The sequence below is a fragment of the Peromyscus leucopus genome, chromosome 8b, assembly GCF_004664715.2.
Source record: "Peromyscus leucopus breed LL Stock chromosome 8b, UCI_PerLeu_2.1, whole genome shotgun sequence".
NCBI classification, from domain to species: Eukaryota; Metazoa; Chordata; class Mammalia; order Rodentia; family Cricetidae; genus Peromyscus; species Peromyscus leucopus.
In genome coordinates this window covers 104,921,542-104,939,701 of record NC_051086.1, presented here as the reverse complement: position 1 = coordinate 104,939,701, position 18,160 = coordinate 104,921,542, and the positions used below count along the sequence as shown (strand labels likewise).

General features: G+C 58.2%; 1 protein-coding gene across 1 annotated transcript in view; it reads right to left on the bottom strand.

Moving 5' to 3' along the window:
• Bahcc1 (BAH domain and coiled-coil containing 1) overlaps positions 1-18,160 on the bottom strand; it is a 58,864-nt gene that overhangs the window by 20,620 nt on the left and 20,084 nt on the right. Inside the window, 10 exon segments of the mRNA XM_037201317.1 lie at positions 163-493; positions 656-903; positions 1,163-1,321; positions 1,452-1,523; positions 1,526-1,641; positions 1,950-2,058; positions 2,280-2,999; positions 3,002-4,030; positions 6,907-7,029; positions 16,036-16,215. Coding sequence (XP_037057212.1) covers positions 163-493; positions 656-903; positions 1,163-1,321; positions 1,452-1,523; positions 1,526-1,641; positions 1,950-2,058; positions 2,280-2,999; positions 3,002-4,030; positions 6,907-7,029; positions 16,036-16,215 — 3,087 coding nt within the window.

The following is an 18,160-nucleotide window of genomic DNA, read 5'->3' as shown; positions in this document are numbered from 1 at the left end:
GCCGTTACACTAACCCACGGGTCAGAGGAGGATTGTCGAGGGGGACCAGAGGAGGAGGAGAACTTCACGGCCTCCGTATGGGAATGCCTGGGTAGAGGAGTGGCAGCCCCACCCACCCAGTAGGGGTAAGACTCGCCAGACCAAAGCGGCTCATTCCCTCACCTGGTTCCAGCGTGGTGAGGTCGGCTCCAGCCCGCTGGCCCTCCCCGCTCTTGTCCTTGGTGCTGGGCACCTTGGAGCCAGGCCCTGGGCTGCCAGGAGGACAGACGGATAAAGTGCAGGGGGCGCTGGGACGAGGTGGTGGCGTGGGGCAATTAGCCGGGGTCTTCAGAGTGGGTGAGTGGCAGCAGGGTGGCAGCTTGACCAGGTCTGTAGTGGCAGATGAGGGGGTGCCCTTGGCCATGGGGGTTAAGGCAACTGGCTTGTGGGTGGACTTTGGGGCCTTCTCCTGGGCAGGTTCCTCCAGCTCCACGTGGCGATCCTCAGGCTTGCGCTGTTGAGTGGGGGGAGAGGATCAGACGGCCACACCCTCAGTACCCCAGTGGCCCACTGCTTGGTGGGAGACATGCACGGGTATCCTGGGGTCATCTGCATGGGACCGGAGGGGTAAAACAGTCTTGGGTCTCAGGCTGAGTGGCGGTTGGGAGCATGGTACCTGGAACTGGACCGCTCGCTGTAGCTCCATGGCCTGGGTGGTCCGCTGCTGCTGCTGCTGCTGCTGCTGCTGCTGCTGTTGCTGCTGCTGTTGTTGCTGCTGTTGCTGCTGCAGTGCATACAGCTCTTGCTGCCTAAGCAGCTGGGACCGAGAGTACACTGGGAGCTGGCCAGGGTGCTGCATGTGTGAGGCAGGGCCCCGGGCCCCATACATGGGGGGCCACAGTGAGGCCTGGTCCATAACTTCAGCTGCGGGCAGAGCCAGAGGACTATCAGTTCCAGCTAGAAATGAAGGACCGACCTGGGCAAATTTCCCCCTTATCAACCAGCTCCATCTCCCTTCAACCCTCCTGAGCCCATCCCTAGCCACATGCCTCATAGTTCTCTCCTGGGTCTCAGTCAGCACTTGCCTACTTGGTCCCATCCCTCCTACCAAGACTGCGGCCCTCCTCAGATCCACTGCCAACAGCCCCGCATGCAAACAGCCAGACTGGAGAAGAGTCCTTACCGAGTGTGTGAGGGGTAGTGTGGGGCGTAGGTTCCGAGGGCAAGATGACTAGCTGTGGGGATGCATCCTGGGGAAGAGGAAACACTGAGGGCATGGAGCCGGGCACAGAAGCTGGGAAGCCAGGGGGGAGGTTCTGGTGCAGGGCAGGGTGTCCGAGGCCTGAGGAGCAAAAGTGTAGTGTTCAGGCCAGAGAGCCCACATGGAACTCAGGCTTCCCACTCCTGGGTGGCCAGGAGAGGAAGACCTCCAACCCCAAGACAGCCTCCCAGTCTGCTCTTGGAGCACTGACCATAGGAATGTCCCCCCATCCACAAGGAGGGACTTCGGGTGCGGGGCAGCCAGTGGGGGTGGGCAGGGTGGGGTGGGGGGCCGGGTCCCCGCTCAGCTGGCCGCCTTGCATCATGAGGTGGGGGGGCAGGTCTCCAGGACAGCTGCTTGAAGGGTGGATCCGGGCAAATTCCACGAGGTCTTTGTTGTCTCTGTAAGATCATTAGCGTCAGCTTGGCCCCCTCCCTTGCCCTAGCCAACCCCAGCCCCTCCACAGACTGTCAACCTGCAAGGGGAAATGGAGCTGGAAGGCTCCTAGGAGACCCCAGGCCTGGGCCTCAGTTCCCAGCAGCGGTGCTGCTGGCCGAGGGTAAGTCAGCAGAACCCTCTGGGAATGTTGGAATTCCGTGTATGCCCTGCACATGACAGGCCAGTGCCTGATGCCATGGTTATGACACCTCCCTTCCTCCCATGAGGACTCTGAGCGGGCAAACCCTCCAAGGGCCTCCACTCGGCTTACTGTAATAGCAGTTCGCGGCCAGGCAGCCCCAGGCGGTCATCACATATCCGGGTCCTTTCCTCCTCACTCTCCAGGTCCAGCGCATGGGTAGCACGGGATCCTCCAGCAGCTGCACAGAGTAGAGATGACAGAAAAATCAGGCTGTGGTATCCAGAGCCACTGACTGAAGCACACCTTGAGTTGGGGGCTGATGCACTGAGGCAGGGTCCCCTGGCCCTGGGGGTTTTGGAGGATCTTGTAGGGGCAGAAGTGGGGAGTCCGTGGGGTTCACAGGCAGGGAAGGAACACTGGATGCCGTCCACCTCGCTCCCCTGACCGAGGATAGCATACCTTTGAAGGAGGGGGCGGACCTGCCCTGCCGCCCACTGTTGGTACCGTAGGCCGTGTCGGGTCTGCTGACCGTGTCCTTCTGCCGGGCCAAGGCCACCGCAATGCCCACAGGTGGCTGCCGCACTTCCCCGTCTCCATGTGGAGCCTCGTGTTCCCGGCTGCGGGCACAGTCGGGTCTCTCCACTGGGCCTGGGCCCTTAGTGGCTGGGAACTTGGCTTCCTGCTGGACACAGCTGGCCTTGAGGCCACCCAGACCCACAAAGGGGGCCTTCTGGCCTACGACCAAGGCTTGGTTGCTGTACTTGAGCAGGTTTTTCATGGCCGAGACCTCATCTGGTGGAGTGGGGAGCTCCTGGGACAGGAGGGTTGCCTGCTGCAGGCCACTGCCGAAGGGGTCCAGGTAGGCACTGCCCTTTCGTTCCTCGCTGATGGCCATAGAGGTGCTGTGGCTCGTCTGGACACCCCATGGAGGTATATGTGGCCCACTATAACCCAGAGAAGCCAGCTCCACAGACTTGCGTTTAGCCTCAGCACCACCGCCTCCTGATTCTACCTCGGGAGCCACCAAGTGCTGCTGGTGCCGGATCCTGGCCACCTTCTGGGCCCCTAGAGGGCCAGCAGGGACTTCTTTGCTGGCCATTTTGTCTAAAGTGCAGCAAACCTGGGTGGCCTTCCCACTCAGCGAGTCTTGGTGATTGGGCCGGGCACAGTCCTGCGAAGCGTAGGCAACTCGAAGTAGCCACTTTTGTCCAGACCACCTTTGGGAAGTCCAGGGAAAGGGGCCTCGGGGCCTGCACCGAGGTACTCCAGGCCCTTCAGCCGGGTGTGGAGGGCCGCCTCAAAGCCCCCAGGTCGCCGTTCACTCTTGCCCTCGGCCTTTAGGTGGGCGTAGGAGACGCCATAGGGTGCACCATGGTCGGGGGCCATGGCCCCATCCAGGTGCCGGTCCTTGCCATCACCTGCCACGGCACAGGCCTCTGCTACTTGGAAAGGGCGGCTCTTGTCAGCCAGGTGTCCCACAGAAGGCACAAAGGTGGACCCGCTGGCCTTTAGGTCCCGGGAGGAGACTTTGTCCTGCAGCGGGCAGAGCCCATCTGGACCTGCATGCAGCTGCAGGCAGGGGAAAGAGCCTGCAGGACCTGTGCTGAGGGGAGGGGGTGGCCCGGTAGGCAGGCCAGAGGGTACTGTGTAGGACACAGCGTGATGCAGCATCTGCCGCCGCTCCAGGCACTCACTGAAGGCTGGCCCAGGCTCCACAGGGCCTGCCACCTCCTTGGCACAGCGCCCAGGTGCTGCCACACCCGTGCTGGGTCGGCCTAGCATGCCCCCTGCGCAACTGGCCAGTGAGGCCTTGCCCACGTCACCATTGAGTACCTTGGTGTTGAGCAGGCAGGAGGTGAGGTGCTTGGGGCGGCCCTCACAGGACCCCCGGGGTGCGGGGCCCCCCTCCTTGCAGGGCCCCTCGGTGGGCATGGGTGGCACCAGCTTTTGTCGGTCTTTGCCGCTGTCCTCCTCTGCCACTGGTCGTTCTCTGCCCTCCGCTACCTTGCTGGCTTTCTCTTTGCCCAGCTCTTTACCCATGAGGAAGCGATCGAACTCCTTAGGACCCTTCTGCAGCGGGGCAGCCTCAATGCGGTCCCGGCTGCAGGATCCGATGGGATGAGCAGGGGCGGCTCGGGGCACTCCAGGGAAGTTGTGGTTGGCAGGTAGGATTGTGGGCTGTGGGGGCAGGTTCCGCAGGTAGAAGTTTTCTGTGAACCAGAAGTGCCAATGTCAACAGGAAGTGGGGAGCAGCCAGCCATGAGCCTAGACTCGCGTCCGTCCGTCCGCAACCCTGGCAAGGTTTTGTTTTGTTTTGTTGTTTTGTCAAATCCAAGAGGGGGCTGGAGAGCCGGCTCAGTGGTTAAGAGCACTCACTGTCCTTGCAGAGGACCCAGGTTTGGCTCCCAGCACCCACCTGATAACTGACCACCATTCCTAACTCCAGCCTCAGGAGAGCTAACACCCTCCTCCGACCTCTGTGGGCATCAGGCACATAAGTGCTGCACGTACGTACATGCAGGCAAAACACTCATGCACGTAACATGAAATTTTAAAAAACCAAAAAATATGTTTGAAATCACAGACACATACCTACAATATAAAACCACCACCTTCAACTGTTCGGTTGGGGCAGGCCCCCAAGTACAGTTGGAGCATCACCACCATCCACAGCCAGAATTTTACCAACTTTCCGAACTGAAGCTTCCCTTCTAAACACCGGCCATGCCCTTCTCCCCTCCTCTGTTTTAGCCCTAGGAGGCTGGAGTTGCAGGACCTTGGCCCTGTCTTTTCCTAGCCAGCTCAGTGTCTTAGATTTTCAGGGTAGAGGTGGGTATCTCTGCCCCCTGCTACCTTGCTGGCTTTCTCTTTGCCCAGCTCTGCCCATGAGGAAGCGATCAAACTCCTTAGGACCCTTCTGCAGCGGGCAGCTCTACAAAGCTCCGGCGATGTGCATCCTAGAACAAGCGCTGTGGACAGCCAAGTGCCCAGGGGTGCAGGGGCAGTGACGCCTGTAGTTCCTGCCCCTCTCCGATACCAAGTGCTGTGACTGCCATGCTGAGAGTCAGTCCAGCGTATCTGAAGATGGGATGGTGTGGGAGACCCACCTCTGGGGCATTCTGAGGAGCGCCCCCCACCCACCAGACTGCAACATCTTTTTTGACTCTCTCAGATTAATAGGATTGGGGCGGGGTTGTGGGGGGACCAAAGTAGGGTGGACAGGAAGTGGTCTCTGGTGAGACAGAATTACCCCCCCTTGCATCCCAACCCCAGCAGCTCTAGGTCACCCAGCATGCGGATGGTAGCTCCTGAGGATTCCCTCTGCAGTTGGGCCCTGGATCTGGGGCAAACCCTTCCTGTCCAGTAGGGTCAGCTCCAGGCTGTCATCAGTAAGTCCTGGAGACACCCACTCTCTGCCAGCCAAACTAGAGCCACATCAAGCCTCTGGTAGACCCTAGGGGCAGCCCTGCCTAGCTGGGTGGGTGGACAGCAGGACCAGGGCCCTAGCTAAGGGAAAGCACCAGGCAGGGAAACAAAAGAAAAAAACGTTTGCAACTTGTAAAACTGTCCTCAGTCATGTAAATTCCTTGTCAATTTCCTCTAATTAGAAACAAGGGGGAAGGGGAGAAGGAGAGGGGTAGCCCAGGAGAAACCTAATTAGCTCAATTTCCAAAACCAAATAATGTTCTTGGACGAAGCTCCACCACAATATTGTGAAAGCGGAGAGGCCTGGCCAGCAGCCGCCAAGACACCAGGCAGCCCTACCGCCCCGGAGGGAGTCCCTGGGCCCAGGTTCACCAGTCTGGTTTCTAGGGCTTAGCCTAGCCACCTGCCCACCCTTGACAGATGCTGTCAAAACAGCTGCAGGCATGGGGGGGGGGGGCTGTGTGACTAAGGGCTTGGTGGATCCAGCCCACAAGCGCTCAAGTCTGATCCCTGGGAGCATGTGGCTGGGCTGTCTAGGATGGATGAAACCAGGCCCCTAAGTGGGGCTGGGGTAGGCTTCCTGGCCACACCCCAAGCAGGGTAGCCTGCACCATTCACAGCTAGCCCAGTACTAGCAAGGCCAAGGCTATTCTGAGCTTCAGAGACTCTAAGGCTCTTCCATGCCCAATTGTGCAGAACCATTCCAAGGATCCAGACATGCTAGACACCCTCAGGTCCTTAGTTCACCTTTCTGGTCCAGGAGGGCTCCCCAAAGGCACTCCGTCCATATCTCAGTTCCTAATGACTACAGGCAAAGAGAGGGCACTGCCCTCTACCTCAAGTGGAGCTCTCTAGGATTTGTTGAAACTTCCTACCCTCACTCACTCTCCACCCACTGCACATCAGTGCCTCGTTACATGGGAAGCGCCTATGTCTCGCACCCCCTGGAAGGCCCCTGGCCTCCATCTCTAAGTTGACTTTACCTCCTCAAACTATACTTAATCAAGTGGTCCCTCCTACAGCTGGGCTGGAAACGAGGGTCCTGAGGAAGACAAGCCTCTCTCTGGTGTGCATTCCTGAGGCCACCAACTCTGGCCTTATGGGACTCTATGTCTGGGTTTGTGTCTTATCTCATCATGGGGCCACCTCAAACTGAAGCGTGGCCACTAATCCAATGCCAGCCCTGCCTGGGTCTAGCCACACCACAGAAGAATGTCCCAAAGTGCAAACAGCCCCCTACCCCAAACAAAACACCTCCACCTAGAGACAGAGACTGAAATCTCTGGCTTTAGCCCCAGCCACCTCTAGCCAGGTGGGGGCTGATCCCTGCTCTTGTAATGCCTGCTTAAGGAACCGTCTCATGGGATAGGGGCTGGAACAGGGGCTCCTGGCATCTAGAACTAGCTCAGACCCAAGAGTAAGTCAGGGATGCAGCTTCTGTACCGACCCCCAGGACACTTCCTGTCCTGATCCTTGGTCCTAGAACTTGTGGGCCAGCATGGTTGCTTCAGAGTGCCCTCAACTAAGTGCTGCGCCTGCGCCTGCGCCTGGCGGTGGTGCTGGGACTTCCTCCTCCGGGCACCCCCTAGCCTGGGGAGGGAGCCCACCCAGCTCACGCCCAGCATGCGATGCACCCCACACCAAGCCCCACAGCACTTGCCTTTTTGGGTTCCATAGAAACGATGTTGCCCATAGAGAACATTGCTGTTTCCATGGTGATCCAAGTGGCTCACGGGTAGGAAGGTAGATGCCAGACTCCCCGAAAATCTGGGGTACGCAGGAGCTAGGGAAGCAAAGCACTGGCTGTAGAGACGACCCTTAGCGCCCTGGCCCTTACCACCCTGACCCCAAGGAGTCAGGAAGTAGGCAGGCAGCCCGGGAGCCGCACCCCGCGGAGCCTGCTCACAGCCCGCCAGTGGGAAATCAACCCATCAATACATCATATTAACTCTGACTCGACTAACACCATCCCTCCGGTGCGGCACAAATTGAATTGCGGATGGGCTAGGGGCTGGAGGGGGAGGGGCTGGAGGGGGGAGGGACTGGAGGGGGAGGCTGCCTTTGGCTCCCTCCCGGCAGTGCTTGGCGTGGCTGGAGCTTCCAGGCAACAAAGGGGCTTGGAGGGCCGGCTTGAAAGGAGGAATGCAGTATGGACTCTCCATGAGTTCTCAGCCAAGGGAGAGCAAATCAGAGAGGGCCTCCAGCCTGCACCCTCCACAGGCACCCAGGAAAGCAGATGGTCTTGGTAGAGTTGTGCTGTACCCCACAGCTGGTCTGGGTGACTCACACTCGAGGTAGCTGAAGCTAGGATATGGCCAGTTCCCACTTGTTGGTAGCCACGGGTCTCTCCCCTCAACTGGCTTTTCTATGGGGACCCAGCATCACATCTTATGTTCCTGCCTACAAGGCCTTAACCCCAGCTGCTCCCTGTCTGCCCCTCAGAGGCAGCCAGAGTTCTGAAGGGCCGTACCTACATGGCACAGTAATGCTGACCACAGCCTAGAGCCAATCCCACCCTGCTGACCTCAGGCCTACAGTGGCTCTTGTCACCTGGAACAATGTTCCTTTTCCCCTCACCCATGAGGTCCCAGCTTGCAAGAAAAATGACCGATCCCTGACAGCAAGCCTGAGGAGGGGGCACAAAGCTGTAATACTGCGAGCTGGAGAGATGGCTCAGTGGTTAAGAACACTGGCTGTTCTTGCAGAGGACCTGGGTTCAATTCCCAGCACCACAAAGTGGTTCACAATCACCCATAACTCCATTTTCAGAGAACCCAACACCTTCTTCTGATCTCAGTGGGTACCAGGCATACACGCGGTACAGACATATATGCAAGCAAAATACTCACTCACATACATAAAATAAAATCAGTGCATCTAAAATATTTTTGAAAAGGAAAAAAAGCTGCAGTATTGCAGACTCCTCTGGGGAGGCTCAGAATTGGAGACTCGGAGTGCCACCAGCCCTAGTACTAATGGCTTCTTGGCTGGTCCCTCCCATCAGGCCTGACAGGAGCCGGGGGACCTGGACCTCCATCAAACCCACCAAGGAGTCTTGGCTGCTGGTAGCTACTACCCCTACCCACTGCTGTTACCAAGACAGTTGCTAAGATATGGGGAGGGGAACTTATGTCTCCTCCAGTCTGGCTCACTGGCTCCGGCAGCTGGCTTTCTCTGTTAAATGGGGTGAGGGATCTTCGAGGACACTGGATCAGACTGAAACCACCCCTATAAGGGACTGCATATATCCTCAGCAGCATCAAGGTCTTCAGTCAACTCAGTATGAACCTAAAGGCCAGTTGTGGGTACACGAGGTTGGGGCGCCCTGAGGCCTGTTGTGAGCATTAGGCAGAGGCTCCTTGGGGGTGAGCTGGAAAACCTGTAGGATCAACTCAGAGATGCTCTGCCCGGTGGGCAGGCATTTCCCCGCACTACAGAACAAATCAGAACAGGGCAGCAGGCTGGGCCCAAGTGGGGTCTGCATATATGCTGCTCTGGACATGTCCCCATGGTCAGGCATCAGGACTCTCTCGGTGTCATGGTGAATTCAATGACAAGTCTCGCTGGAGACCTGCTTCACTCAGCCTTGCTTTACTTGGCTCCCCTGATTCTTTTACCACAGAACTCCCAGGCTGTTGAGGTGGGGACTTCTTTGAACCCCTCATGGATGAGAGTTTAGGAGAACAAGGTGACATCCTGAAGAAGCAGATCCAGAGCCACATGACCGCTCTCTGGCCATGTCTGTCCTGTCCCACGTCTCCAAAAGCTGATCTGCCTGGATGCTGAAGTCAAGGAGGCCTCTGTGGCTGGGGCCAGGCAGCTCTGGAGCATCCTTGACACTCAGCTCAGGCAAAGGACTCAGAGCTGGTAAACAGTTCACAGCACACACACAAGCAGAGACCACATGCTACACTCTAATCCCATGGGACTACCACTCAGACCCCTGACTAATGACACTGTGGGACAATCTCTGGTTTGGTGGCTCTTGGGTGCTGTATGTAGGAAGAGCTCTATCTTGTCTGACAGTGCAGTCTTCCATCTGAGTCACAAGGCCGTGGGGGGGGGGGGGGAGCGTGTGAAGACTCAAGAGATTTCTGTGACACGGAATCCTGCCCACACAGTGTAGCGCCATCTCTCAGATGAGAGTGTACCCTCAGACCACCCGGGAGGACTTGGAGACAGTGCCCACTGCCAGGCTTCTTCCCTCTTGTTGAAGAGCAGGCTGAGACCAACAGAACTGCCCCATTGGCCTGGTGTGTGTGGACACATCTGCAGCAGATGTTAGCCAGATTAAACTCAGCTCCTGGAAGACTTGACAAAAGCGGAGAGAGGCCTGGGTGGGAGCAGCTGGGCAGGGGGGTTGGGGCCTAGAGGGGGGTGGGGGTAAACCACTGCAGCTGTCCCTGTAATTGGCTGCTGTTAAATGTTTTACGGGCCTCGTTTTTTGGTAAACAGAAGTCTGTAAATTCCTCCTTCCCAGACAATGTTTCCAGGCTCAGAACCCCCCTTGCACTCCGAGGAGGCCTGGGCCTCTTCCTGCTCTCTGGGGGCAATGGGTACTTGGCTAACTGAATAAGGGACTCCCTTCCCACCCATGGTACTTAGGATGCTGTGAAAAGGTCGGTGGCTGCCAAGTCAGGGAGCGGGGCTGAAATCTACTGGCCATTCCGACCCATGGAGGTTCTTCATCTCCCAGGCCTCAAATGAGGGAAAGGACTAGAGAAGGAAAAGGAGAAGGGCAGAGTCTGGGAGATGGAGTGAGGAAAGGGGGTCCTCTTAGCCCAGCAACAGAAAGGCCCCTTTCTTTTCCCCAAGACTACTCCTGAACTGAAGAGGAAAATAAAAAATGACTTTCAAATCCAAGCTGCTCTGAGACGGGAACCAAGGCTAGGAGACGCAGCATCCTGAAAGGCCTGGGATGGGAGGATCCTGGCGGGGAGCCAGGGTCACCGGGGAGACGACCCTAGGGCAGAGAGAACTCACTTCTGACCACCAGGTCTACTCGGCCCATTCTCCTGCTGGAAGGTCCAGATCCCGGGGCTTCCCCTGTCCCACAGCCTCTGCCCATCTCAAGCTGGAGCCGCTGGGATGGCTCCAGTGATCACATGACCCATCTGAGGACACCTGCTGACTTGGGGAAGGGGCCCTGGGTAGGTGTGGACGCCGGGCTGAGGACATCCCATTCTGCCCTGCACTGCCACAGCTACCAGAGACCCTGACGATGGTGAAGGTGGGGATTCCCGATCAACAGGCAGAAAGAGAAAAGATGGCCAGAGGTGAGGTCATCTGGAAACAGCATTCAAAAGACAGGCGGGCAGACAGGTAAATGGGCAGCTGGGCAGGGAAGCCATGAGGTGGGGGCTCCTCAGACAGGCTGCAAGCCTCCACCTTCCCACTGGGAGACATGGGGCCTGGGACCATTTGCTGTCACTTAGGATGCTGTAACACGTGGATGCTCACCAGGAACTTGGTGCTAGCCCTCTCCCCATAACACCCCTTTCACTTACCGCCAGTGATTTCCACTGCAGTTCATTCAATGACAGACCAGAGTGCTGGGCTAAGAATCCTAAAGCTAAATTCTCATGCCGCTTAATTGACTAGTAATGTCTGCCCTGGGAACAGACAGGATGTGGCAGCCAGTTCACAGGACGCTTGCCATCTCTGCTTTAGTGGCTGAAGGGAGTAACCTAGCAACAACCCAAGCTCTCTCTGCCAAATGCCCCTGCTTCAGGGTCTCCTCATGCTATTGGTCAGAATCCTAGTCATCGAGGCCAGGATTTCAAAGTGCAGCTCCCAGGATTGACCACCCAAGTGGCTGGAGATTAGAATGGCAGCCTTCAGAGTATGTCTCCTCCCTAAGGCCTGCAGAGTGCTGACCCATAACTGCAGGGAACAGGGCCCTGCAGTCTCCATGTCCCCAGGCTGAGAGGAATAACTAAGAACCCGAAGAGCCAGGCTCCCACGGGCAGGCTGCCCTGGATCCAGAGGGACAGTCCTCCACATCACAGGGAGAAGCATGGCACTGGCCAGTGGGGGGCTGGGGAAGTCAACTGATGATGGGAAACCCTGGAGCAGGAGTTTCCTGATGTGGCCCCAACACCTTTCTGGCATCTAGGACAACAGTTCTGTCACCCACACCTTCTGCAGGAACCCCAGATGGTCTATCCTGCCTGGGACTCCACTCACCCATGGGCAGTGAGCATGTGCATCTGAATGGCAACTGTTTTTGCTCAGGTGAGACCCAAAGATCCAGTAAGATCTTTGCTGGTGACCATGGCCACTGCCCACCCCACAGCCTCCAGTGTATACCTGAGAAAGGGTGCTGCAGGCAGGAGCTACTCTCTGAAGTACTGGTCCTGTGTCGTTCTGTGTCCAAGCAGCTGGGTTAGCCAGCGTGGTTTACCAGTGAAGAAACATGCTCGGAGCCCCTAAGCTGAGCGACTGAAGCTAAGGCTAAGGCCGTTCTCGAGGCTGTGACAACGTGAGGGTGAGCCCCTAGGACCTGTTTCCCTCTGTCTGCAACGAGGCTGGCTGGAGTAGCCTAACCAGTGGGACACCCTGATCCCCAGGGCAGGGTCTAAGAGTTCACTCCATGATGTTCTCCAAATTTCAGGGTGGCCAGATTTTCCCAACTAGCTCAGCAGCTCCTTGGACATGGGGAGGGACACCATGGGACTTGGAGGACCTAGGGTGAGGCAGTGGACCAAAGAGGAAGGGCCAAGGTTCTGAGGGGGGGGGGGTCAAGGGGATATTTCATGCAGCAGGTGTAGAGATGGCTCAGCAGTGGGTACCTGCTCTTGCAGAAATTCTGTCTCCAGCATCCACCTCTGGTGGGTCACGATGACCTGTAACCTAACTCCAGGAGACCCAATGCCCTCTTCTGGATTCATGAGCACCTACACTCACATGTGTACACACACACCCCCGCCTGCCGCCACAGAAACACATTTATACACATAACTAAAAATAATCTTTTTTTTTTTAAGGGAAGAAGGAGAGGTTGCAGGGTACAATGGATCATGTCTATGTATCAGCAACGAGGAGGTGTGGACAAAAGGATCGCTGTACTTTCTAGACCAGACAACCAGCCTTCACGGCAAGGTCTAGGCCAGCCAGAGTTGCACGGTGAGTCTGTTTCAAGAAAACAAAATGAAAGAGCAAAAGAAAGGGAGAGCATGCCCAGGGGCTGAAGAAAAAGTGTTAGGGCACATGCAGCCACCAGGGGGCAATTCCAAGGCATGGAGTCCTCGGGCCCACCCATGTAGGTGGATGCTGGATAGGACCTGTCTTCCTGCTGGACATGTTCCAGGCCCTGCTTACTCCTGTGCTAAGTCTTGAGGTCTCATAAGGTATTGGGGGAGACAGAGGCAGCTGGGGAAATGTGGGAGTGTGTGGGGTCTGGAACAGCAGGGCACACTTGGGGGTGGCTCCTGTCTCACTGGGATCTAGCCAGGCAGGGATGGAGAAGTGGCCACCAGGGTGGGTGTGGCTTTGACAGAAGCTGGCCAGGCAGCCAGCCAGTGCTGGCACGTGTGTCATGGCTCCCCCTCCAGGTGGCACAAGAGACCACGACCAGCAGGGCCCAGTCAGCTTGGAGCTCCTGTACCCACCCCCAAGCCCCTAGCAACAGCATCCCCTTTCATTACCCTGTGGGTGGTCCCAAGCAGGCAGCTGGTGGGGGGGGCGTTGCTCAGGCTCGCTGACAATGGGGCCAGCTGTGCCGTACCACACCCCAACCCCGTACCACACCCCAACCCCGTCAACCCAGGCCAGGTTGGCAGTTAGCCACTCACCTCTGCCCCAGGCTAGTTCTGCTGTCCACCCTACCCCAAGGCCTGGATGGCCCACTTCTGGCAAGAACCATCATCTTGGGTGAGCCAAGGGGCCAGAAGGCCTGGGGCTCAGCAAGAAAGTCCTGCTCCAGGCCAGATGTTCCTAGGCGGCTCCTCCAACACCAGGGTGCATCCCTTGAACCCCCAGCTGTTCCAGGGACACAGGAAGCCCGGGCCCCCACTCTAGCAGCTGCCTTGCAGATGGTGAGGGGAGGGTGTCCTGGCGGTCTGCGAGTCCCCGTCAGGAGCGGGAGGGCACCCATGGCTAACTCCCACATGAAGTGCTACTTGTAGGCCCCATCCTGGCCTACCTGCCCTAGACACGAGAATGCAGGGAGGAGGCAGCGGGGAGGCTGAGCAGAGTCCCTGCATCTCTACATTCTGGGGGTGGCTGAAGGAAGCAGGACAAGGGCAAGGCTGGGCCTCCTGGCCGACTGCCCAGGAGGCCCCCATTGTGGACGGCCCTCTTTCTTGGGCCATGTCGCGTGCTCCCGCCTGCCTCGCCCCCCACCCTCCTGTACACACATGGCCGAGAAACAGGCCCTAGCACGTGGAGCCAGCTGGCACCCCGTCAGACTAGCAGCCAGGCACGCTGCCAGGGCAGGCAGCCAGGCTGCCACTCGCTCCCGCCCCGCCCGCCCTGGCCTCTACCGCACAGAGCAGGCTGCACCATGTGGCCCGTCAGGGAGTGAGGCTGTAGCCGGCAGAGACAGGGGAACCCCGGGGGGGGGGGGGGCAGTGAGGGGTAACCTGAGGCACAGGCCTGAGAAGTATGGGTTGTCATATGACTCCCAGACAGACATGTGGACTTGCTGCCACTCTCTGGGGGAACTTGGAAGGTTCCACTCCAGGACTGCTGCCTCCCCACACACCTGTCTCCAGGCCCCAGTGGACCCTGTGCTCTGCTGTGGGGAGCCGTGAACGTCCTGCTTCTTGTCCCGTATGCACCTGTGCACGCCCTCCCCGACCTGACCCTGGGAACTTCTTTTTACACCTGCCACACTGGGTGCCCAGCAGTGGGCAGAGACCCCTGCTGCCTTGGAGCTGGTCTCAGAGACAAACGCTTCTCCTTGGGACACAGCCAGGCCCCTATTCCTGCCTTGAATGTGGGACAGAGTGTGAGCGAGTCGAAGGACACAGCCCAGAAGCCCAGCTAGGCTCTGCTCTCCACAGCACACTGCTGAATACCGGCTTTCACCAGCCCAGTGGGCATCCTTGGGGCTAGGACATGAAAACAGACCCTACAGAGGCTGGGCTCCCTTCGGGGGCTGATGTTTGAGGCTACCTAGAGTGGGTTATAAGCAATTCTACCAGACAACCGTTGATGTAAGGGGAAGTCAATGGCTGTGGGTGCTGTCAGGAGGCCCCCGCCCACCCTCCTGAGTGAGTGGCCAATAGGGAACGGGACTGGGCTCTAGGGCAGGTGGTGGCACCCACAAACCGCCCTTCTCCCGGGTGGTGTCTCCTGGGGTGGGATGGAGCGGAAGCAGGCATGTGTGTCTTCACTGAGTAGGAGGTGGGCTGACATCCCCGGGCACTGATGGGGCACCGCTGGTTACAAGGATGGAAATCACGTCAGGTGGCCCAGGCACACCAGTTCACCTGTGGTCAGTGCAGGGACGCAGCCCTTTCATGAGTGGCCTCCACGGCTTGCTCCTTCTGCCTGGCCACCCTCATCCTTCCTGCAAACATCCTGGGAGCCAGATGCTATGGCCAGCTGGGAGATGCCCAGCAGACACAAAGGGCTGGTTGGAGAACAGGGAGCAAGTGTTTCCTTCAGGGCCTGGGGCCACCCACAGCTGCCCAGGGAGTCTCTTACCAGGGCCCAGCTCTGTCAACCCAGACTCCACCCAGGACTTTGCTGGGAGGGCAAGGATAGGTCTGGGCTGAAGACCTCACTGTCTCTTTGGTCCTCGGGACCCAGCCTACCCTCCGTCCAGGAGAGCCTGGTCCTTATCGCCTGTCCAGCTCGTGTGCTCTGGGCAGAGCCCGAAGCCAGATCACTCCAACAACTGGCCCTCCCTCGTCACCTGTCCTGTTTGGAAAACAGCCCCTTCTTGTTGCACAAAGAGGTTTCTCAGGCTTCCTGCAGTGCTGGGCGCTAATCTCTCTGCCTAGAACACGGACGGACGGACGGGCTGTGCGCCGTGTGTGGGTCCACTGCGCTCTGTAAACAGGACGCCTGAGCGCGGCAGTCATTGAGTTACGGCAGCGCCTGGTGCCAGGAGCGAGAGCTCTGTGTGCCCGCTGCCAACTGCAATTACCTCCCGCGTGCCAGCCAGGGAGGGGGGTTAACCCTTCCTGTACCATGGGGGATGCACAATCAAGAGAGCAGAAGCAGTGACCAGGCCGGGAGTCCTGAGGACCTGGGGCCACCTCCCAAGTTAACCTCAGACACCCGGACAGAGTACGCCCCAGTCTAGGAAAGGCCTGCAGAGGTTCTAGAGACCATCCTGTTTCATGATGTCGGAGTAACAGGTACTTCTAAGGTGTCAGAGCGTACCAAGTGCAATGCTGGCGGCCCAGGACGAGCTCTGTCACAGGCAGGACTGGGGTGGGGGTGGGAGCAACCATGGCCTCTGCCTGCTGACAACTCTCTTCTCCCTGCCTCTCCCTCCCAGCTGACACATCTGGAACCCATGCCTGCTTGAGTCTGGGGAGGTGGGGGGCAGCCATGGTGGAGGGCACGGCCCAGCCCGGCTGGCCCAGCTGCATTCCAGATTTCCTTAGTTCCCTGGAATCCTCCCTGCCTAACATCTGGAGCACACATCTGGCCAGGACCAGTGCCTACTGGGGCCACCCCCATTTCCAACCAATTACCGACTCCCCTGAGAGACTTCCTCAGCAGGGAGGCAGCCCCCTGCCCTAGCACTCTGGGCAGGGCCTGACCGCAAGGGCATCACCACTTGGTTCATGATTCCTGGGCACAGCAGTCAGGAGCGCAGGACCTGACTTACCTTCGTGAGAGTGGGAGAACCAGATCTGGGAGGTGGCAGGGTGGGATCCTCGGTAGGCTGGCTCCGAGGGAGAGGATGTAGGGCCACTAGGGTGTGCAGAAGCTGTGGATCCCAGGCTGCTGGTGAGGAAGCTGCCCATGAAAGAGGAGGCTGGGGGATTTCCCATGAGACGGCTGCTGGCTGTGGACACAGGACAAGAGTGAGTCTGCGGCGCCCCCACGGCGTGGACACAGGACACGAGTGAGTCTACGGCGCCCCCACGGCGTGGACACAGGACACGAGTGAGTCTGCGGCGCCCCCACGGCATGGACACAGGACAAGAGAGAGTCTGCGGCGCCCCCACGGCGTGGACACAGGACAAGAGAGAGTCTGCGGCGCCCCACAGCGTGGACACAGGACAAGAGAGAGTCTGCGGCGCCCCCACGGCGTGGACACAGGACAAGAGAGAGTCTGCGGCGCCCCCACAGCGTGGACACAGGACAAGAGGGAGTCTGCGGCGCCCCCACGGCGTGGACACAGGACAAGAGTGAGTCTGCGGCGCCCCCACGGCGTGGACACAGGACACGAGTGAGTCTGCGGCGCCCCCACGGCGTGGACACAGGACAAGAGTGAGTCTGCGGCGCCCCCACGGCGTGGACACAGGACAAGAGGGAGTCTGCGGCGCCCCCACGGCGTGGACACAGGACAAGAGAGAGTCTGCGGCGCCCCCACGGCGTGGACACAGGACAAGAGGGAGTCTGCGGCGCCCCCACGGCGTGGACACAGGACAAGAGGGAGTCTGCGGCGCCCCCACGGCACCACATGAGCAGCGCAGAGCCCACGGCGCCTATTCTTCCAGGTGACTTGCAGGAACCCTTGCTCCCATACGGCCCCTGTCTTCAAATACCCAGAAAACCATGGCAGGAAAAGCTACCCACACACGGCCTTGACAATCACACCCAGGGTCCTGAGCCTCCTGAACCCCTGGTGTCTTAGGAGTAAAACCTTTTACTTCAAAACCACATTACCGCCACCATCTGCACCACACGACCCACAAACCATTACCATACCCACCACAGCAACAACAACCAAAGCATCACCACCACCACCAATCACACCATCATCACCACCACCACCACCAATCACACCATCACCACCACCACACCACCACCACCAATCACACCATCACCACCACCCACACCACCACCAATCACACCATCATCACCACCACACCACCACCACCAATCACACCATCACCACCACCCACACCACCACCAATCACACCATCATCACCACCACACCACCACCACCAATCACACCATCATCATACCACCACCAATCACACCATCATCACCACCACACCACCACCACCAATCACACCATCATCACCACCACCACCACCACCACCAATCACACCATCATCACCACAACCACCACCAATCACACCATCATCACCACCACCACCACCAATCACACCATCATCACCACAACCACCACCAATCACACCATCACCACCACCCACACCACCACCAATCACACCATCATCACCACCAATCACACCATCACCACTACCACCACCACTAGCCACATCATCACCACTTATAACCATATCACTACCATCCCACATCACCACAACCCCTCATTCATATCACTCCTCATTAACCCCACCAAAACCCACACCAACAATGACCACCACTACCTACATCACCTCCACCCCCACCCCCACCCATCACCACCACCACCACTATCCACATAATTTGGTCACCATCATGTCCTTAACTACCAGTACCACCCACATCACCACTACAAACAGATCACTCCCATCATCACCATCACTATCCACTCCCATATCACCATTCCTGTCACCTCTAACAACCATATCACCACCACCAACAGCTATATGACCACCACCACTGCCACCAACAATTATATCACCTAGTCACCATCACTAACCACATCACCTGGTCATCATCATTAGCGTACACATCACCCCCACTGTGACAACCACCATCACCACCAATTAATCACATTACCACCACAATCACCTAACAACCATCACAGCCGCTTCCGTCACCATCATCACCAACTAGGTACTTAGCATGCCGTGAAAAGCACATTTAGGACTCTGGGTGGACAAACTCCCCTG